This window comes from Pleurodeles waltl, chromosome 1_1 (genome assembly GCF_031143425.1).
Source record: "Pleurodeles waltl isolate 20211129_DDA chromosome 1_1, aPleWal1.hap1.20221129, whole genome shotgun sequence".
NCBI classification, from domain to species: Eukaryota; Metazoa; Chordata; class Amphibia; order Caudata; family Salamandridae; genus Pleurodeles; species Pleurodeles waltl.
In genome coordinates this window covers 565,849,536-565,873,308 of record NC_090436.1, presented here as the reverse complement: position 1 = coordinate 565,873,308, position 23,773 = coordinate 565,849,536, and the positions used below count along the sequence as shown (strand labels likewise).

At 43.3% G+C, this 23,773-nt stretch overlaps 1 protein-coding gene across 15 annotated transcripts in view; it reads right to left on the bottom strand.

Annotated features, from left to right (window-relative positions):
- PAM (peptidylglycine alpha-amidating monooxygenase) overlaps positions 1 to 23,773 on the bottom strand; it is a 1,007,326-nt gene that overhangs the window by 279,062 nt on the left and 704,491 nt on the right. For all 15 annotated transcript variants that reach the window (XM_069226162.1, XM_069226060.1, XM_069226139.1 and 12 more), the window contains 2 exons: positions 17,501 to 17,604; positions 9,806 to 9,996 (listed from right to left, as the gene is read on the bottom strand). In XM_069226162.1, coding sequence (XP_069082263.1) covers positions 9,806 to 9,996; positions 17,501 to 17,604 — 295 coding nt within the window. The remainder of the gene's footprint in view (positions 1 to 9,805; positions 9,997 to 17,500; positions 17,605 to 23,773) is intronic.

Sequence of the window (23,773 nt, the reverse complement as noted above, 5' to 3'; positions counted from 1 at the left end):
TGATCCCCGTTGTCGGAGATGCTCGGCCACGAATGTGGAGTTCTTGCATTCTGCGAGGGGGTTTCTGGGGGTGAGCAACTTCTGGCAGGAGCTCTTTGCAGTGGTAGTTGCGATCACTGCCGTGGTGATTCTATGCACATCTTTGGTGGCCCTCTTGGGGTTTGTGAAGAATGTCCCATTGGGGGTTCGAAAGCTCGTTGGCATGATGCTTCTAATGACCAAGAGTAGGAAAGTCATGAGATGGGGCCGCATGGGTCACCCTTGCAAAGCTGACTGGCTGAAAGACACCACATATTGCCAGGAATAGCTCTAATTGTATTGGGATATGATACCACTGAGGTCACGGCCTTCAAACATATGGACCCCCTTTCTTAGCTATTTACAGATGCGTGAGACTGCTACAATTGCCCAGGGAGTGGTGTACATGGATTGCTCCACTACAGAGCTAGACGATACTATGACAGCTACATAAGTGTGACATAAATGGATTAATGCTGCTTTCGCGTTATGTGCTTGTTCATGTGGGTGCCCTTCTTCTTGTTGCCTATACCATTCACTAAATATGATTGTTCTTTGTATGGTATACTGTACTGATATTCTGTTTTAGGCAGTGGAACTGAAATATAAAATAATCAGGGACAATAGTTTGTCTCTACGTGCTGATCGTAGTTGAAGTGATTTTGAGATGTTCCTAACTTCCAATACATGGGTGACTCTTTTGGAGAAGGCCCTTAGTTTTGTACCATGTATGTTTTGTGTGTTACTGAAAACTCAATAAATAAATATATTAAAAAAGTACAGATCTAGACAATACTTTCAAAACAAAGGCTCCGGAATTACTGATTAAGAGTACTCCTACAAATACACACCAGTGAATATATTACGGAAAAGCATTGCATTCTATAAATCACTATATATGGTCATCAAAGCGCTGCCAAGACAAAATCTAATACCCAGTAAACTACAGCAATGAAATACAATGAGCAAAGCAAAGTAGATAGGAGCACAGACCCAAAATATTATGCATTTAAACAATGCATCCACACATTAACATTGGAACAATCATCACATACTAAACACAACCTCCGCACCTCAGGAACATGCTATGGGAATGCACACATGTCAACAAATGACACCAAGTATGCTGGAAGCTGAGATTACATTTATTCGGAACATTGTAAATATTGCTTCCCCACTTCACACACACATAACGATGAACAGAGACATAGAAACTCTCCACCAGGCTAGACCTACTGAAGAATAATGAAACAACAGGGCCAACATGAGCCACGGCGCATCATGAAAAGCATGTACAGACAGACTGAAATGGAGAAAGACTGCAAGATAGTAGAGTCAATATAAGCAATGCCTACAACACATTTCGACTGAGAACTCACTAAAAACTCACAATTCACACTGACACAGCATACGTAAGTCACTCGTCATGTACCTGCCGATCATCATATGCACTAATGGTGTGTAAGGAGTAGCTCCATCCCACAGCAGTCACCTTATACTACGGTCCTAGACGATGCGGAAGCCATGGACTGGGTGACATGATATGCCAATAAAACTCGCAAACTTCAAGCACAACCAACACAACCTGCACTGCTGCTGACTAAAACTCAAGATGAGGCTAGGCAAGAATCCACATGGGTCAAATCCACAAATCACTCATAACTGACCATCACTCAATACTTCTGCAACACTCTGTAGTCCCCATAGTATTGTGATGCTTATAGCAGTTTTGTTCTTTCCGACATGGGATGTCGTCATTCAGAAGGTTACTTGATGAAGTTCTTGGTGAAGCGTAAGCACCAATAAACAGACAAAATGTTCTCTTTTGTTGGACTCGTTTGCACTGAGTTCTCGTCCTCTAAATTTCTTGCATGAGGGTGTGAGCAAGGTGTTGCCTATGGTATGCAGTTTTCACTCCGTTAAGATTGCGGATCGGGACTGTAGGCATTTAAACTGTTTATGGGTTTGTAACTGTGGGTGTTCATGGCCGTGCAGGAAAGTATATTATTGTGCTCCAACTGTTATGTTACAGCTATTTCCTTTGTGATACTGTTTTCTTGTTAATTGACTTTGTTCAATAGTATGTAAATGCATTCCATTAGTCAGAATAAACACTAATTTCCATTTCAGTGCTTCTTTTCCCAGGGGAATTCGCGTTAAGTCTATTTGCTTCTGGTTGGGAAGGTCTGGTAAGCATGCTTTTAGTACAATTTGCATTTTGCCATTTTCATGGTCTTTGCATCGTAGTGCCATTCAGGTGGTACTTTCTGTAGTATTTTTTTCTTTGTCCTTTCGAAGCGTTCCCTTGGATGAGTGGGTGTGGTCAAGTAAAAGTGTTTGTAATATTGGCATACAATCTCTTGTGTTGCTAAAACCTAAACATTTGTCACCATATTCCTTTTCTTTTACACATTATCCATTTTCTTCTGCCGGCTGAGGATTTTTCTGGTCAATACATTTTCTGATCTATGATCATTTTCAGGCCCTGTGTTGGGGATATTCATGTTTACACAGCACCCATATTTGCATTATCTCATAAGGTCAAATCAATAATTTCATCAGTACCCGCGGTCAGTTCACCTACTAAATTAGCCTTTGTCCTCCTCTGCCCTAATCCATATGAAGAGCTTGAAGAGATTTTAGTGAGAAATGCACCATCACTGGTAAACAAAAAAGGGTTACAAAAAAGTGTCAAAAGCAATCTGCTCCGGTTTGCTACTGCAGTGTATTTAAAACCCCGAAACTAGGTCCTTAGAACCCCACTGTTGACCTTACCGGAGAAAATTCTAGACTTATTTCCTGTTTTTATTGGTTCCTACTGGTGTTCATTGATTTCTCTGGCGCTGTTTATAGCCATAAAATATTCCATTGCTTGTTTCACTGGCCTTGTAGTTTAATGTCAGAGAACTGAAATGCTGAAGTGGATCCAGTGGGAACAGTTTTTCGGCGGTGAACTGAACTTCTACTCTGTGTAATTAAACATGGCCGGCCTTTTGCAATTCCTGCAAACCTTGGTAAAAGGGGGGTTTGCAGTCTTCTTCAAATATATGCGTGCATATTGCCATAGGCGGGGAGGACGAGCAGGGCCCCTACAGGAAATGAAAAATGGCATCTATGCACAAGTGGTGTACACTCCGAGAAAAAAATAACAATTATTTGAGGCTGTTCTTATGGATGGAAAAACAAAGATGCAGTGATCTCACTTCTCCTGCTACAACTGTTAACACGGGACTCCTCATGAAGCTTTTCCAGCTCATAGCTGCAGATTCAAGAAACAATTCGAAGAAAAGGCAGAATGCGTTTGACAACACTTTGGCTTCTGTCAGCAGAAAGACATTAATTAGGTCCCACGATCCACAAATAACAGCTAAGTTGATGTTACAGATGTTCCATTAACAAATTAAGGACAATCTCGTGCTGAAGTAGCACATTTATCAAATGTGCACGAGATGACAATGCCTGTATTTAATTATTGTTACTCAGTACGAATGTGATGACTGCCGCGCCTCATGAAGTGTCAAGTGTGGTTGTCCAAAGCAGAGCAACTCACCGTATCGACACAAAGCCGAGGTTCTAAGAGCAATTGGTAATAACAGCCACTAATGACATGCAACGCACACAACAGATGAAAAGCTAAAGATCCACCTCTTTAAAGAACATCTCATTGACCACTGAAAAGTGTCCTTCAACTCCCTGGATCGCTGAACCGCTGCTATGATTCAATTTCCCTTACTACTGTAAGTGATCTTGAATCAATACCTCCCACCCTTTGATATACTTTCTTCACCTTCTTAATACTATGTACAGCACTAGTTCCGCTCAGCTAGGTTTAGTCTATGAAATACTGTTTTATACGCAAACACTTACAAATGTCACGGAAGCATTTTATGAAGGTCACATCCAGCAGGGATGTTAATAAAAAAGTTTTCTGAAGTTTGATAATCAGCACCTTAGACAATACTCTTGTGTAGGTGGGAGAAGTAACACCAACTCTGAACTCAGTACCAGTGGAGGCTGCCACTCAACGGGGGAAGTTGGACGGACGGGACAGGGCGGGGGAGGGGGTTAAAACAAAAAACAAAGAACACTTACCTTCTCCTTGGAAGACGCAGTTCGTCTCCCCTCCTTCCTCTTCCTGGCAGCACACAGGCTCCCAGCCAATCACGACGCTGCAGTCACTAGCATGGGCGCAGCGTCATGATTGGTCTGAGTGGCCTGCTTCAGTGCTCAGATTGGGTGTGGGAGCCCTGCATGTTCTCCACTCGGCTGTGCAATACAGTTGAGTAAGGAACATGCAAAGTGCGCATGTCTGTTTGACCGGCCCGACACGGCCGGCCAAACAGACATGTGCACTTTCTGGTGCACATACCCCTCCTCCAGCCCTCTCCAGCTCAGCCCCACTTCTCCCCTTTGCTCCCAGGAAAAATAAAATGATAATAACAGAGTTATTACCATTTTATTTTTCCTTTTCCTAAAAATCCAGTGGAGCGATGCTTAGCCTTAGCCTTAGCCTTAGCGGGGGAGCTGCAGCTGCTCAGTACTAGCCTTCGAACATGTGTTGAGCATTTCAAGACTAGGACAACATTTGGAGAGCACACTGGTAGCTGAATGGACATGTTTATTTAGTGCTGCACTAGGTGAAATTGTGTATCGCTCCTAAAGATAATACATACAAGTTGGGTTAATGACACTGAAAAACTACCCCATATATTCAAAATTATTAAGTTGCCATTAAAGATAATTTTACATCTTCGTGAATAGCCATGAAAACGAAAAGGGACTTTTTTCAAAGCTGAAATGTGTAAAAGAAATACTGGAAGATTATTTTGTGCTATATCTTAAAGAGGTCATGAAAGATTTGTGTATTCACATAAGTAACACCTCCGATAAGTGCAGTACTGTGTGCTCGCTCTCGAGGTGCCTGTAACGGAGCAGTCACTTGAAACACTGAGAACCCTGGATTTTAACAAACTAGGATTACAATTTCAACGTATTCACTTGGTGTGAGACTCCGACATTAACAGTGAAAAGTACAAAATTGCGGGAGACAATTATTTGAGGTTTAACCAGGTCAAGTGAACATGACTAAAATCTGGCGAGCCTACCTCAAAAGAGCAAGTATGGTAACTGAGCTCCATCAAGCTCACAATTCTTCAGATATGCTGCAAAGGCATACAATGTACTCATTCATTATTGTCAAGCCAGTTCTCCGTGGCATATGGTACTCAGCCAGTCATTGCCTGTTTCACCTGACCAATAGAAACCAGATACCGCTGAAAACTCACCGAATTGCCGTGTAGCTCAATTTATTTTAGTCTTTGGCTGTTGATGATTGGGTATGTTGAACAATTATGGATTACCATTGGAGGATGGTGTGGGGTTGGAAACTTAGACACAACAGTCACATAAATGATACACTAGTTAGATTGTCTAGTCAGTTCTATTTTTCAGTACAAAACATAACCTAACTTATTGTTTTATGTTCACTAGGTTAGTTAGCAGTTAAACACAATTCCATGGTGCAGAGGGATACGGACGTTCTTCAATGCATAACCACTATGCGCCACACTATCCTGAAACATCAAGCGTGGGGAGAATCAACAGAGGCTTCTCTGGGCAATCTGTGTGCTCCAGGTCAAGTCTGGATAAAATGTTCAATCTGTTCTGCAGTAGTTGCAGTTCTCAGGCCACAGTTACGTCCTTCAGTGGGCAGTACTCTGCACTGTGCTCAGGTATGCGTATCAGGATCAAGCGGCCTTGATGGCAGAAACCAGTGATTCCGGATTTTGGGGTTGGGGATGATCCACAGGTATGGCAGAGGCACCACTATGGCAGGGGGAACAGTAGAGTCTTAAAGTGATTGTCAATTTTCCAAAGTGGCCAGCAGTGTATGTACGGCAAGAGCAACACAGCATGATAAGATATTTGCCCAGGAAATGAATAGGTTGTGGGACTGGGAAAGGCAGAGACCTGTGGGCAGTCTGAGTGTCTGGATTGGTCTGCTCTACAAAACCTTTTGAGCTCTCACTGCACACTGTATAATGGTACCTAAAGCAGGAGTCTCACTCTCAGGGAGGTGAGAGTATCGCAAACTGTTCTTTTATTAAAGTGAGTTCTGGGACCAGACTCTCAAGGACGACCATCTTGGTGGCTCTTCTCACCAAGACAGTGGTCCAAAGTAAGCTGAGTCAAGCATTTATTTCTGCAAGTGCAATAGGTTCTGAGCTCATATCTGCTTTACTTCAGGTGAGAGCCACAGCAGGCTTTTGGTTCTTAGTCCTATAGTGTGGGCCACACTACATCAGAGGGGAAAACCAACTTCCATATCCATGGTGTAATGAGACACAGAGTAAAATGTTAAAATAAAATGAACAATGCATTGCTAGATGCCCCTAAAAACAGAAGCTAAACATACTGGTTTGTTATCTTCAGCAATGGAGTGTCTAGTACATTTCTACATCATATGAAGAGCAAACCCACAGCACGGGCCAAGCATAAAAGCAAGCAAAAAATTCATTGCGGAAGCATGACATAAATAATTTATATCATATAGAGGCAAATCCATTTAATTAAGCTACTGTAGTAATATTGGTCCACAGATTTATAATATATATTCACATTCACACTATGCATGATCAACCAGCCCGGTCTATTGCCTTTTTAGGAAACAAACAGTGGAAAACAGACTGATTAACGGGTCTGCATGGTAAAACACTAGCATATCTGCTTCAGTCCAAATATGATTCACCACTGACACGGAGATTAAGTAGTGCCTTCTTTAATCAGATAGGAGAGGACGGATGCAGATCATATGGATAAGAGAATCAGAACCAAGTTATATCAATCATAGCATTTGTAAAGCACAGCACTATCACCTCTAGGGGTCTTGAGTCTCCTTCTGAAGCCTGCCAGGGAGGGAACTGTTTCAAGGTGGATGGGCAGGCTGTTCCACGACTTGAGTGTTGTGTAGGAGAAGGATTGGTCTCCACTGCGGCTGCAATGGATGTGGGGTGTGTGTGTGTGTGAGGTTTAGCAAGGCGAAGTGTAGGTGTCTTGCTGGTACATAGAAGCTCAGTCGGTGGTTGATGTAGAACTGCCCAAGGTTGTAGAGAGCCTTGTATGCTGGTGTGAGGATTATGAATTGGCATCTCTTCTGAATGGGGAGACAATGGAGGTTCCTGAGGTGTGAGGTGATGCTTGAGCCCTTCCGGAGGTTGAGGGTGATTCTGGCTGCAGTGTTCTGTAGATTCTGGAGTCTTAAGTAGCTGGGAGGACACTCCTATGCAGAAAGCCTTGCCAAAGATGAGGGGGCTGGTGACCAGGACTGTGTTTCCGGTGTCGGTATGGATCCATTTATCGATTCGGTGGAGCATACGGAGGATGTAGAAGCAGCAGGAGGCAACTGAGTTTACTTTTCGATTCATGGATAGTTGGCAGTCAAGGATGATGCCAAGGTTTTGTGCATGGTCTGATGGAGAGGGCGTTGGTCAGAGTTCTGCTAGCCACCAGCTGTGGGCCCCTAGGGAGATGTTCTTCCTGAAGATCAGGACTTCAGTTTTGTCAGTTTTTAGTTTGAGGCAGCTGTTTTTCATCCATGTTGCTACACTGGTCATGGTGTTGAGGAAGTTGGCTTTGGCTTTGTGGGGGGTCTTTGATGAGTAAGAGGATTAGCTGAGTGTTATTGGTGTAGGAGTCTATATTGAGTCCGTAGGATCTGACGATGTCTGTGAGGGGGGTCATGTAGATGTTAAATAGGGTTGGGCTGAGGGAGGATCCTTGGAGTACTCCTCAGGTGATGGTTTTGGGTGTAAGAGTGAAGGGAGGAAGGTGGATGCTCTGCCTGCGGCCTGAGAGTAAAGAGGCGACCCACTTAATGGTTGTTGAATGCCTATGTTGTGGAGTCTGTTGAGGAGAGTGTGGGGGGAGACTGTATTGAATGCTGCAGAGTGGTCCAGAAGGATCAGAGCTGCTGATTCTCCTCAGTAGAGGAGGGTCTTGATGTAATCTGTGGCGGCAATCAGTGCAGTCTCCATGCTGTGGTTGGCCTGGAATCTTGATTGTGAGGTGTCGAGAAGGTGGTTTCCTTCGAGGTAGTCGGTGAGCTGTTGGTTGATGGCTTTCTCAAGCACTTTGGCTGGAAAGGGTACCAGGGGGAACATCGGTCTGTAGTTTTTGAGGTCACTAGGGTCGGCAGAAGATTTCATTAGAAGGGGGTCTGACCACTGCCTGCTTCCACTCATCTGGAAAGGTTGCTGTGGAGATGAAAGACTTGGGATTGAGGGTTAGTTCTAAGCTAATAGTGTTGGCTCTGAGTTTGAAAAGCTGGTGGGGGCAGAGGTCGGTGGGTACCCGGGAGTGGATGTTGAGGGCTGGCTTGTAGGCTGCTCTGTCGGAAGGGTCCTTAGTCACGAGTTGGTGGCAGTCACGTTTGGAATTTCTGACCTCCTGAGTGCACCATCTCGTTGGCTTAGAGGCATTGTTGGTTTTAGCTGGTTTCAGTGGGGTGACTCTGTCGGCGGATCTGGTGATCCACGTGGTGAAGTTTTAGATGGCCTGGTTGTGGTCTGCTGTGGACTCAGGTTGTGCAGTGCCTAGGGCCTGTGACCATCGGTTCTCGGTTATCTTGCCCAAGCTTTGGTGGGGGGTGCTGAGGTGCTTGGAGGTGACGTGCTGGGAATTGGAGATGATAAAGTGGACAATGATGAGGTTGGTCCAAGTGAGTACAGTCTTGTGGGTGAAATTGATTCTGTCGATAGAAGTGAAGATGGTGTTCAGTGTGTGCCCAGCTTTGTGTGTAGGTTTGGTGACCAGTTGGGTGAGGCCGATGTTGCTGAGCTTCTCTATGAGGGAAGTGGAGTTGGTGTTGTTAAGGTGGAAATTGAGATCGCCGAGTAGGACGTAGTGGAGGAAGTTGATGGCGAGGGGGGCAATGAGGTTGAGGATGGTGTTGCAGAAGGCTGGGCGTGGTCCCGGGTGTCTGTATGTGAGGGTGCCTCGCATCATGGTGTTGGCATCGGTCTGGAGTCAGAAGTTGAGGTGCTCCACGAGGAGTCATCGTCAGAGATGACGCATTGGATGTTTTTTTTAAAGATGATATCGCCCTGCAGGAATCTATTCTATCACTCATGTAGATTAATATGTTGAAATCCACACTTCATATAATTAAGTTGATCCTGCGACTGTAAATAAACCACCATATTGCTCTGCAGACTTGGTTTAGGATACCTACACACAGGTGCACAGTATCGCGTGAATTCACCTAACCGTTTGAAGTCTTCTAAAAAAAAAAAAAAAATACCTGCATAATATTTTTAATTGAACCTCTTCAACCATGCATGGTAATGAAGCAATCATTTCAAGTTTCCTTTGGCTGATACTTATCTATTAGACACTACACACTGATGAAATTGTTCATTGAGGAGGACATGCTTTTAACTCTTAACAAACCATCACAAAAATAAATATAGATTCTGGAGGAGCATTTTTTTCTAATAAAGCTGATACAGCAGAGAAGATTTAGCAGCAAGTGCCCCACGAACAGCTACTAAATCATAACACTTATCTTATAAGCGCTTATGGAGCGTAACAATCTAACAATGTCCCCTCAATACAATTCAGTCCTAATAAGATATTTCTATTGTAGACCTCAGCCCAATAAGCGAGCAGTGATGGCAATGCTAAGCCCGCATTATTGTCTGCTATAATTTGTTAAACACATAATTCAGTCTAATAAGTATTATCATTGTATAGTAAAAAACATGGGAGTCAAACAGAGCACGCATTTTACCTTCATGATGGTGGTGTTCATGTGACATCATCATAGTGGAGTCCACAGGAATGGGAACATTAGCCTCTTGGGGAATATTTCTGAACAGTTCCGCTCTTCCATCCTGTACACATGTCATGTATGAAGTTGCATGGGTGGCTTCCATATAATACATAATGTAGAAATTGCACATTTCATCCACTGATGTGTCGCTGTAGACAAGAATGTAAAAGTACAAAAATAAATGAAACCAAGTGTAAGCTTACTGCGTAAATGTGAGCACATTTCTAAGTCTCCAAGCCAGTTCAGAAATGTCAGCACTGACTCTCGTTTGCATAAATTAATTTGCATCTGCTGGTATTGCATACACCATGGATGATGAGGTACTGCAGAGTGAGAGAACATTTCAGTCTTTCAGGAAGGGATTGCGGGAGGGGTGCAGGCTGTGTGCGCATGTGCGCGTGTCTCCTAACGGAAAGGAGCATGTTTAGGATTCACAGTAGAGTGAAACTGGATGTGTTTTCAGGTTTGTTTCTTTAAAAGTACAGGAAGTGGACCGTGTTTGAATGGTCAGGAAAGTTTTAAACATGGGCAATGCCATTCGAGTTTATCAGTGGATGAAGAAGAGTACAAGGGGAGTGACACTTTCAAAATGAGGGTGCATTGAGACTATACCTGGGATTTGTAGTGGGTGTTTTGTCTGTATGAAGGGCTCTGATATAACTGTGTGCATTTTGAGGTGCTCAGTGGATGTTTTGGAAGAGTTTTAAATTATCAAAGAGTGTCTGTCTGTAGGTGGCGTGTATGTGAGTGGTGTGTGTGTATATGTGATTGGGGGTGCTGTGACCTGTCAGAGTCTGATGGAGTGTGTGCATATATATAAACCTGTAATGAAGGAGCACAGTTAGACATATTATGGGAATACCTGTCAAGTGAGCGCATAACATATGAAAGCAAAACCTAAATGATTTGGTGCGTGTACTAGGCACATGGTGGTAATTACTACTGATATGGTAATACGTGCATTGCTTGGCCAATATGGAAACTGGCATAGCAATGTGTAAACTTAGCGATTTGGGGAGGGGGGCAATAGCTGAAATGGGGCATGCTAATGTGTGCTTACCTGACTGTAGCAGTTAGAAGCTGTCATAGTAATGTGGAAGCTAGGGATCTATAACGATAGAATGAACTCTGTCTTACCTCCTACTTTGTACATTCTCTCATCCTTTCTATCTTTTCTTCTGCCCTTTTTCAGCACCTTGATTTTGCATTAGAGTGGCATGAAGTAGTACACCGATAATCAAGATAATATAGCATAACACCATACAAATGTAATGTAATGGCAATTTAAATTTCGGACGTGTACACATGCCAAGGCAATTTGGAAACTCCCATAGCAAGTTGTGCTGAACTGGGGCAACGTGAAACAGACACTTAACAATGGGTAGAATGTTGGCATACTTGAGGAGCAACAATGAGCATCATACTGTTGGAAGCACCTTGCAATATTTGACCTCAACCTGCATATTATTGGCAGTACCTTGGAATATTTGATCGACACTCAGCTTTATATATTGAAAATACTCAAACACATAGGGGGTAATTACGAGTTTGTAGGATGTCCTCCAAACTCCCACAGTCAGGTTGCCGCCAGTGCGGCTGCCTTCCAGCAGGCCCCAATAGGAGTTTCCTGCTGGGTCAGCGGGCGGAAATGTTGTTTCCGCCCACTGAGCCAGGGGTAAACAGCTCACAACATTGACGCTGGCTAATAATTGAGTCAGCAGAAATGCTGCAGTGCGTAGGGTGCACCATCACCTGTCGTGCTGTTCGCTGGCCATGGGGGACCCTGCACCCCATCTCTGCCAGTCTTTACATGGCGGTGCTACATCCATGAAAAGTCTGGTGGCCGGGGGGAGGGGTGGGGGGGTGTTCTTAACCCCCAGGGCAGAGCTGCTTGCAGCCTGGGGGGGGGGGGGATATTTTTAGGCCTTCCTGGGGGCAGAAACCCCTAAACATCAGGGATATATTTTTTTTTAATGTTTACTTTCGTTTTTTTTATATATGGGGTGCGAACCCCTTAGGCAAGGGTTGCTCCCCTGGGGGGGGGGGCAAATTTATTTTAGGCCATTTCTGCTCCCCTTGGGGGAAGATCGGGCTATTTCTATTAGGCCTATCTGCCCCTGGGGGTGGGGGCAGAAACCACTTAGGCACCAGGGATTGGTGTGTGTGTGTGTATGTATGTATGTGTTTTGTTTGGGGAGGCAGCCCCTTGGGCAAAGGTTGCTCCCCATGGGGGCACATTATTGTTGGCCATAATCAGCCTATTTTTGGAAGGACCATCTGCCCCCAAGGGGGACAGAAAGCCCACCAAAGACCACAGAAGATTTTGTTTTTCAAAATATGAGTGTGGGGGTGTATGGCCATACCCCCACCCCCAAATAAATGGGGCCAAAGTTGTTCTGCCCACCAGTGGGCAGATGGGGCAATTACCCCCAATCCACACCTGGGGGGGCAGAAAGTCTACTAGATGCCAGGGAATTTAAAACAAAAACAAAAAAATAGTGGGGTGGTGGCTACCACCCAGTATGGGCCTGGTTATGCCCCCACCCCAACTGAAGGGGATAACAGTCTTTCAGCTCTCCCCCGCACACTAAAACATCTTATCCCCCGGCAAGCAAGAGGACATTTGATTATTTTGGGTTTTGGTTTTACATTTGGGCCATGAGAGCTTAGCTAACTCTCAAAATCGTCCCACTTGGAATGGTGAGGGCTGCACTTTTTAGACTTTGGCACGCTGCCATGTAGAAAAATCCACAAGACCTAGACACATCTGAAACTAAACATCTGGGTGATTCCAGGGTGGTGTGCTTCACATGCATCCCACACCATTTTCTTACTCACAATGCCCTGCAAACCTCCAACTTTGCTGGAAATCACACATTTTTTCCACATTTTTGTGATGGAACCTTCTGGAATCTGCAGGAATCCACAAACTTCCTACCACCTAGCACTGTCTCATCTATACCAATAAAAATTCTGCTGCACTTGTCAGCCTAAAAATGTTTTTTTTTCAAACTGCCCTTTTGGACCCGCTTTGGTGCCTCCTCAATTTTTACATGTTTTTGGCTCTTTCCTGTCACAGGCACCTGGCCCACCTACACAAGAGAGGTATCATTTTTACCGGAAGACTGAGGGGAACGTTGGGTGGTAGGAAATGTGTCCCCCGGCATTGATCCCACACAGAAATGTGGGGAAAATATGATTTTTTAGGTAAATTTGAGGTTTGCTGAGGTTTCAGGGTAAGAAAACATTGGGGGATCCACGCAAGTCACACCTCCCTGGACTCCCTTGGGTGTCTAGTTTTCAGAAATTTCTGGGGTTGGTAGGTTTCCTAGATGGCTGCTGAGCCCAGGTGCCTCCTCCTCCCCACAAAAACAGGTAGTTTTGTATTTGATAATTTTGATGTGTCCAGGTAGTGTTTTGGGGCATTTCCTTTTGCGGGCACTAGGCCTACCCACACAAGTGGGGTACCATTTTTATCTGGGGACTTGGGGGAATGCTGGGTGGAAGGAAATTTGTGGCTCCTCTCAGATTCCAGAACTTTCTGTCACCGAAAAATGAGGAAAAAGTGTTTTTTTGGCCAAATTTTGAGGTTTGCAAAGGACTCTGGGTAACAGAACCTGGTGCGAGTGCCACAAGTCACCCCATCTTGGATTCCCCTAGGTGTCTAGTTTTTAAAAATGCACAGGCTTGGTAGGTTTTCCTAGGGGCCGGCTGAGCTAGAGGCCAAAATCCACAGCTAGGCACTCTGCAAAAAGCAAGTAAGATTTCAATGTAAAAATGTGATGTTTTCTGTTGCTAGCATTAGGCCTACCCACGCAAGTGAGGTACCATTTATATCGGGAGTCTTGGGGGAACACAGAATAGGAAAACAAGTGTTATTGCCCCTTGTCTTTCTCTACATTTATCCCTTCCAAATGTAAGACAGTGTGTAAAAAAGATGTCTATTTGAGAAATGCCCTGTAATTCACAAGCTAGTATGGGCACCTCAGAATTCAGAGATGTGCAAATAACCACTGCTTCTCAACACCTTATCTTGTGCCCATTTTGGGAATACAAAGGTTTTCTTGATATCTATTTTTCACTCTTTAAATTTCAGCAAATGAATTGCTGTATACCCGGTATAGAATGAAAACCCATTGCAAGGTGTAGCTCATTTATTGGCTCTGGGTACCTAGGGTTCTTGATGAATCTACAAGCCCTATATGTCCCCGCAACCAGAGGAGTCCAACAGACATACCGGTATATTGCTTTCAAAAATATGACATTGCAGAAAAAAGTTACAGAGTAAAACGTAGAGAAAAATTACTGGTTTTTTTCACCTCAATTTCAATATTTTTTTACTTCAGCTGTTATTTTCTGTAGGAAACACTTACAGGAGCTACACAAATTACCCTGTGCTGAATTCAGAATTTTGTCTACTTTTCAGAAATGTTTCGCTTTCTGGGATCCAGCATTGGTTTCAACCCATTTCTGTCACTAACTGGAAGGAGGCAAAAAGCACAAAAAAATAGTAAAAACGGGGTATGTCTCGGTAAAATGCCAAAATTGTGTTGAAAAATGTGGTTTTGTGATTCAAGTCTGCCTGTTCCAGAAAGCTGGGAAGATGGTGATTTTAGCACCTCAAACCCTTTGTTGATGCCATCTTCAGGGAAAAAACACAAGCCTTCTTCTTCAGCCCTTTTTTGCCATATTTTTTTTTTAAACTGATTTTTCGCTGTATTTTGGCTAATTTCTTGATCTCCTTCAGGGGAACCCACAAAGTCTGGGTACCTCTAAAATCCTTGGATGTTGGAAAAAAAGGATCTCAATTTGCCATGGATACCTTATGTGGACAAAAAGTTATGAGGGCCTAAGCAAGAACTGCCCCAAACAGCCAAAAAAAGGCTTGGCACCTGAGGGGGGAAAAGGCCTGGCAGCGAAGGGGTTAAATAGATCCTATGCAAGTCATTGCTTGATGGACAGCTTAAATTTCTTAGCTATTCCCAACACATAAACGACTGACGGTGAACCGCTTGCAGAATGGTGCAACCATCTCACTTAGTGAAGGTGTATGTCACTACGTTTGATTCTATCCAAAATAACACCGACTGGCTACACTTTTCTTCAGTACCAGTACATTTTTCTGTTAACTAACAGAATACCGAAGTTGAAACAAATCATTCAGAGAGTTGAGAAGTCAAACAAAAACTATTGTTTGTTGGGCACACTCTTCCAAGCTGAGGCTAGTCATAACCTGTCAGGCACTCTATGATAACTACTCTAGATACTGTTATATTAGTAAAGCCCCAGGAGCTCAGTTGGCAATATAACTGTCTCCCTTTATATAAAGGACTCCAATCTCCACTCAGGCATGAGAGGAGCCCTCCTGTAACAGTGTCACAAATGTATTTGTGGTACATAGTTTTCAAGATACCCTCTCCTGGGTTCCAGGCAGAAAAACATTGGGTTTTGGCTGATCTGTTTCCATTTAGTGATTAGGTTTTGTAATTTGGCCATCACTCTCTTTAACCATTGCAATGGATTTAAATTGAACCAATTTGTTATCCATCAGGACAAAAACCTACACTACTGACCTGCAGGAAGGCAGATTCTTGGTTTGTTCAAATAAGATTCCGATAGCCCTCGCTCGCTGAAAGTTGTCCCTTAGGCAGTGACCTTGCAGTTGAGTAAGAGCACTGATCTATGGCTTTGTTTGATAGATGGATCACCTCGACTTTTAACTAAATATTCTTTCTATTATAAGGTATGCACTGCTGACGAAGAAGGAATAAACTAAGTTCAGTTGAGATAAGAGACATATAACTATTCTGGATAGTTGAAGGACACCCTAGCACATACTGGGAATTCACCCTTAGATGGCTACGTCTCCATTTTAGGGCACACCTAGCTTAGCTGTCTGGAGGTGAAATCCTCTGGTGGACCATACCAAAAGCTTACAGTCTTTTTTATTCAATGCCTTGCCTTCCACTTCGTGTGTTTGTCCCACCCCTGAAGGATAGCTTCTTAAGCCCAGTTCCCACTGCTTCCCTCACCCTGCCCTTCCCCACCAAACCTTCTTTGCACCGTCACCATAAACAGCCAATAACACGCATTTCTTTTTTTTTAAAAGCAACTTATTTGGGTGCGGCAGCTTCCATTTACTTTCGGATCACTCTACTTTAAGAAATACGGTTTTGCGCAAGTGAATATGTATGCTTTATTTACTACTTCAAGTGGTCTGTTCATCATGGATCGGTAAATTCAATGACTATGTATCATTCAATAGGCGCACACATACATGGTAATGCACGCACATGCATACTTCATCATGCACGCGTACACCTACTGAATGACGTGGCTGCATGACATCATGATGCATACACGCACATGTACGCTGCGTTTCATTGCGTCCTTTCTCTCCCTCACTTTTTTTCATGTGCTGTACAAGACTGGCAATAAACATTCTGCTTTTTGCCAGTGCTGTGCCACATGACCGGCAACAAGCACTGGTAAAAACCAATAGGTCACAAAGGCAAAAATTATTGCTTTGCTAATAGTTTTATTTCCTTTTGTAAATATCATGTGAACTCAGAGATGACATTTAAGACCATAATATTCCTGGTTTCTGTGAGATACTTTATCTATCAAATATAAATGTTTTCCAAGGCTTCCTAATGGATGAAATTCTTCACTCAATGAAGCAGCTACCTCCTACAATGAAAAGGCACATAGCTATGTGAATTTGTATATTCTATCCCATTATTTGTAGGGCATGATGAACATGAAATGTATATTAACACAAAAACATACATTTATACTGGTCTTGTTTCATTAATAGCTGCACCGGTAATTATACCGTCTCAAATTACTTCCAAATAAATAAACATCTCATAAAAGGCCTGTGCTCCACCCATCCTACATCTTTTTGTTCTAATTAACGCTCATTATTTTCTAGCAAGCTGATTCTAATAGAAGGCAGGGAGGTGGAGTGTTTCCTGCTTGGAGAATACGTCAATGATGACCTATCCAGAAGTGTCATGCAGCAGTCACTTATTCACTATGGCAACAGTTAATGATACTGGTCGGGGAGAGGGATGTGGAGTGTTCCAGAGATGGAATTGGGTCCTGTGTGCATGTGAGAGGCAGGCTTCCTCTGGGAGGAGAGCAGGCAGGATAGCTCTGGTGAGCTCAGACGAAGCTTTTCTGACTGGCTGTCTGCAGCTGGAAGCTGGCTCTGTAATTGCTTCTAAAGAGGGATACCTGTGGGTGCAAATTGTGTTTCCAAAAATGTGGGTAAGAGGACTGAAATTCCAGCGAGAAGGCTGTGGTAATTGAATGCGCTGTGTTAAGTAGCGTTCTCAAAATTGCTGCACAGCTTGAGCGAAGATCAGTGTGGTGTGAAAATAATGGCATCATGAAATATTTGGTATGTGTAATCTAGCATAACTGAAATAAAGAAAGGTACTTGATTTATCGCAATATGCTCCTCCTTTTTTCTACAAATGAATGGCCACTTCTTTATACTAAAATTAGAAAGAACCAGTTTGGGGTCATAACTGATGAAGACCCTGTTGCCAGAGGTGGTTCTTTTACAGTCAGGTGGCAGGATATGACGGACTTCAACTAAGTTCTGTGCATTATTTTATGAACGAGCAACTTCTTTCAAAATCATACCCGATGTGAGTTTCCGCCGTCCTCCCTTCCCCGGAGAAAACGCATCTTGCTGCAAGAGTGTCCCCACTGCTGACGTCTAAATGGTGCGCCACAGGGTAGAAGGCCTGCAAGAAAGAAGGACATAAACAATCGGATGAAGTCCCCGAATTACTGGCTGCACCCGTGACCATGTGCTACTCAGTATATATGGGATAAAGTACCCCCTACCGTACATGATAAGGATATTGCAGGTCACAGAGGAGTTCCCTAATTACATAGCAGAATGAGTCTGAAGGTCAAGTCCCTATATAAAGTTATGGAACTTCGAGGTGACTTGCAATATCCTTATCATGTACGTAGCCCTTTATCCCTTACACTGCAGTCACACCATCACCTTTCCCACAAACCACTTAAATACTTGCTGCGTAGCTCTACCATATAAGAAAGAATGTTTGCAAACATGAATATTAAAAATAGTCTTGTGCAAATATTTTTTTTTAAAGTTGTTAGCTAGTTGTTTGAAAAAGACATTAGAAGCAGTTGGATAGAAATTAGTTTTTTTAAAGTAAAAGGCACAGCAGAAACATGCAGAAAGATTGTAACTTTTCTGTGATTTCCCAAGGACTGCAAAGAAATAAACATGTTGCCATAAATATCTACTTTCTACTTGGCACTGTAGAGGTAAAAAAAAATAAAAAAATCTCAGAGCAGAAGGAAGAAGAGCAACAGTTTCATTTTCATTGCTTTAAAGAGTTGCTCCCAGAACTGACTTACCATTCACCAGGGCAGCTGGCTCAGGCAGCAGGCACTGTGACGTCAGAACAACTGTAAGACGTCATTTCTTTATAATGCACAACCGAGTGCATCAGAGGTCACCAATTAAATATAAATTATAGACAGTCATTTATACAGGTATTGCCGTAGTCTATGTATTATTTATGGGATAAAGTACCACCTACCATACATTATAAAGATATTGCAAGTCACCAAGGAGATCTATGACCATATGGAGGAACAAGGCCAAAAGCAGAATTCCTTTATAAGGATACAGAAGCGTGAGGTGACTTGCAACACCCTGTGTACAGCAGGGTGTACTTTAGCCTATATAATTCATGGTTACACCATCACCTTTCCCATAAACCACTTAGATTCTTTGTGCATAACTATCATATGAAAGAGAGAACATGTTTGAAAACATGAACAATACAAATAGAAATCGTAATGCTAAATTAAACACATCAAAAGAGCTGTTAGGTATTTATTTAAAAATATATATTCTAATCAGTTAAAAACAAGTCCGTGTTTTTTTTTTAAAAAAATGTGCAGTATCTCAGACTGTGTGGAAACGTGCAGAAATGTTCTAACTTTTCTATAATTACATGATGATGTAAATAACTTTCAGCTTGCCACTATGCAGCTATAAAAACAGAGAGAAGAAAGAAAAACAACGTCCCATTTTGTTCTTTAAACAGCTGCTTTAATTATGCTCCATGAGCTGACCTGTCTTTCCTCTGGACTGCGGCAGCAGACATTATGATGACAGAACTCAACTGTAATAGCTTATTACATTAAGCTATTACAGTTGAGTTCTGCTATTTCTTTATAGTAGGCAACAGGATCGGTCACAAGTCCCTGATTATAAAGAAATTAGAGACAGGCGAATATACAGGGAATACAGAATCCCAGGCATAAGAAAACATTCTTATACATTTGGAGAACACTGGGACGTACAATTGGACGGCGCGTCTGGAAGGTTGATTACAGTCCAAGAACTCATTTGTTCTTTGAACAAAGCTTTTAGAACATCCCTTTTAACTTTAATGCACTTATGAAGGTATCCATCCGGATTGTTTAACACAATGTGATCTCGAAGGCGTCAGATGGCAGCTCATAGAGTTTAATAAAGGCAGAAGTTTTATAACGGTGACAATACTAAGAAGCCCCCAGCACCCCTGCTGTAGTTTTAGGGGTGGTGGTTGCTGTATTTTTAGTTTTTAGGGGCGGGGTGGGGGGGTCGGGTAGTTTAGGTTTTAGGGGGTGAGGGGGTTGTGGTAATTTTAGGGGTGGGGGTCGGGGTAGTTTAGGTTTTAGAGGGGTGGGGGATCACTGTAGTTTTAGGGGCAAGGATGGGAGTTGGGGTATTTTTAGTTTTTAGGGGTGGAGGGTCAGGGTAGTTTAGGTTTTAGGGGGGTGGAGGTCGCTGTAGTTTTAGGGGCGGGGGTGGTGGGTCGCTGTAGTTTTAGGGTCGTGGTGGGGGGTCGGGGTAGTGTTAGGGACAGGAGTGGGGGGGTCAGGTATTTTTAATTTTTTGGGGGGTGGAGGGTCACTGTAGTTTTAGGGGCGGGGGTAGTTTACAATTATAGGGGTTGGGGTAGTGGTAGAATTGTTTTTAGGGGTGGGGGTTGGGGTACCATTGTTTTAGAGGTGGGGGGTTCGGTGGGGGAGTCGCAAGCTGGAACCACGCATGCCAATCATGCATGCCTTTACCAGGAATGCCTTTACAACAAAAAATTGTTGGGAGAGAATGTAAAGCCTCCAATGTAGTGGTCCATGGTGTAATGGGGTACTTACATGAAACCAATTCTGTACTTTGGTCTGACATTAAATAAGACTAAAAAGTGTTAATGACATTCAGTTTTTAAAAGCATAGTTTACTACTATGTTTTCAATGACTTTTATCATGATTGGTTAACCTACGAGTCTGTAGCTTCCAGGTAGGGTGGTGTACAGAGAAGACCTTTTTAGGATGGGCATACTTGTTGCTAATTTTAAGAAGCTGTGAATGGTCCTCTGATGAAGAGAGAAACTGGTGATAGGTCAAGATATGAGGGGATACAGCACGTGTAATAATTCAAGGGTCTAACAGGGAATTAATGAAGAGTGGAATACTTTGCTTTAGACTAAAATATGTATGATATTCCTTCTGTGCCAGGCAGGGGGAATGAGCTGTCCATACATAGCACACTGTGGCCGGCACAGTATGGAAGACATATTAGCACAGATGTGTTTGTATGGCACATGAATGAGCAGGGACTTCACTGAGGCATCACCTCTGCAGGCAGTTGGGAGCTGAGGGAAGCCTCATCAAGGAGTATGCCAGCAGAAAAATAGGGCAGGGAACCAGTGAGGGCCTACTAAGGGATTCCCTGTGTGGACTTTTTGAGATGCTGTGGGTTTTCAAGGGGTATGGAGTGAGTCGTGGGCCTAAAGCAGAACAGAAGACATAGCCCACATACTGTATGAGCTATAATATGTAGGTGGTGAGTGGCAAAGAAACAGAATTCAAAATTCACTATGGGAAGTTAGAGCTGGAGGGTAGCAAGCAAAAGGCCAGACTAACCCGGGGTCTCCCAGTGCTATAGCATGGAATGTGTTGAGAAGGCAAGAAGTGTGCATTGGTGTTTTTCTGTTATTACTATCAATGAAACTAAACAATCTATAAAAATTCTGTAAACGTTCAGTACTTGATAACAGCACTGTGAAGGATATGATGGAACCCCAATGCATGAACTTCACCACAGCTTGGAGTATGACACCACTTTCTATTTGCGGGATGTGTGCAGTGCTTTGGTCAGCACACCCTACATCCACGCACTCCCTAAATTCAAAAGTCATTGCCAAACGCTCAGTCAAATTGTCAGCTCAAGTCTGGTGAAGGAAACTAGGAAATCTGAAGCAGAAATCAGAATTTTTGTTGCTATATCTGATGACATAAATACTAGATTACACTTTTCGCCTGACCCAGATCAGTTTTTGTTAACCAGTGATGTGGTTCAACTCAATCAACAGGTCTCACCTCAAACACAAATGGACCCCAGAAATAAATCTGTCAGGGAGTGGCTGAACTCAAGGAATATGGTTCAGCTCAAGACCGCAGGAAGAAACCATGCATGGGGTGGCTGAATTCAAGTAATACGGCTCAATTCAGAACCATAGAAAGAAATTAAACAGGTCGTGGCAGACTTCAAGTAATACAGTACAGGTCAAGACTCCAGAAAGAAATCAGGCAGGGCGTGGCTGAACTCAAATTAACAGGGCTCAAATCAAACCCCAGAAAGAAATGAGACAGGGTGAGGCTGAACTGAAGTAAAACAGTTCAAGTCAAGACTCTCGAAAGGAATCAGAGAGGGGGTAGGGAAGAACTTCCAGATTTTCATAACATCAGTTGTTAATTCCATGTACAGTTTCCAATAAAAATGTGGGTTTCATCTTCATTTTTATTAAGCCGGCTGACTTTGCAAGGAAGTGAACTCCTAAGAACCTTCCCTTGATCTCAGAGTTGCGGAAGTCAGCTGATCAACAGACACCTTTGAAGTGTGTGGTGGCGCCTGATGTAATCGTGTTTTTTCTCTCTCTCCGCTGATCCTGTCCACTCCCTCCCACCAGGCAGGTATTGCAGCAAACATTATTTTCAAAAAAGTTAAATGAAATACTTTCAGATAGCGATATCTCCATGGCGACGGAACAAAAAGGTGGAAGTTTTGAACATCATGATGGGCGCTGGAGGAAAGGAATGATTACATCCGAACATTATCACTCTACTGCAGACACCTCTGAGCTACATTATGATGAAAATCCTTTTCTGGGGCTGTAGAGCGCGCGGCAGCTATTAGAAACGTAATGAGCACGCGCCAGTAACACTGCGCAGTAGCTTCCAGCGATTACCGAAGTATAAGTCTTGATTCGTTATCATGAATCCAACCTTTTTGAGAAAATATGTATTTTGCTTGAAACGCTTCATAAAAAGCAACCACACGTAATGAGCAAACGAAAAGCAGTGACAACTGTGGTGCTCCCTTTACAGCATCTAAAGCAATGTCTTGTGTCCACAAACCAATGAAGCGGTTAATTTGTGTTCGTATTTATGAAGCGCTCTTTTTCAAAAAGGCCACAACTGAGAGCTCTGTGAAAGGCGGGGCTTCAAGTGAAGCACTTAAGGGATTGGCTGCTACATTCGGCGTCGGGAGCTGCTGAAAGACTGTCAGTCTTTTACAAGCGCACAACTAGGGTGGGGCCTACGCCGTGGCTTTAGCTGAACAAATCCAACAGCCCGAACTCGCTGGGAGTCTTCGGTCATTCCCTGCAACCCCGTACAAGTAAAGCTGCGGTGTTGTAGGCGACAGTCAGTCGCCTTCTCTCCGAGCAGTTGACAGGCCTTCTACGGCCTCTAATGACGTAAAAACACACCAGGAGGGCTACTGTGCGACCACTCAGCATCCCGCGCAAAAGAACTGAAAGCCCAAACCAGGGTCATCTTAAGGATTTTGGGGGCCATGGGCCACACGTATTTTGGGGACCTCTGTTCGGTGCAGCCTTGAATTTCTGATCCAATTTCAGCTCTTCCATGCCCTCTTTGGTCAGGTTACTGACAGTACCCAGGGATAGTATGTTTTCAATATTGTGCCACAGCAGCAGCTCACCAGTACTACTACAAATAATGTTTGTGACACCCTCCTATTTCTTATATGTGAGATCCTGTTTTGATCTAAAAGAAACTTTTTTGTGGATGTTGCATGAAACAAACACAAGTTTTCTGCAAAATGTCTGTAACAGATTCCCATACATCATCCACATTAAAAATAAATGAAAGGACAACCATCTGTTTAAGAATCATTGAAGGTCATCAGGGCAAGATTCTCTGCAGAGCTGAACTGGCACTACCAAGGGGCCTCCTGAAAGGTCGGGTCCCTGGGCCAGAACCCACTTAGCCCATGACTTTAAACGCCTCTGTCCCAAACCACCCAAACATTGCCTCTCCTTAGACCTTCGGCAGCCTTTCCTCGCCGTGGCTGTTCAGTGCCACGTTATGCCTGTGTGGCATTCCAAAATGGCACTGATGCACAGGAGTCTCCAATGGTATTAACCAGACTCCCTACCTGTCTGAATACTGCTGTGGCTGTTATACGTGTGCAGTGCACTCATTTCTATTGTGAAATGCACTAAGACACGGTCCTAACAACAAGAACCCGGCTTAATGATATGCTTATTTGCAGCACAACCATCGACAGAAATGTGTAATTAATAACAATTATTTACCAGAAACAGTTATTACATGGAGGATTAGCTTGATTTTTCTAGTGACAATATTTTATCATTAGAATAAAATGTAAACCAAAAGAACTACGTCTACCCAATAAATGCTGTTCTGCCTCATAAAATGCACCGATATCCGAAAGGGTTGAAGAGGTGTATTTTTTGTCAAAAAGATGGACAAATGCTAACACCCAACTGAACGCTTTGGGCCGAAGTAATGTTTCAAATGTAAGAAAGTAAGACTGTTCATCACCGCAGAGA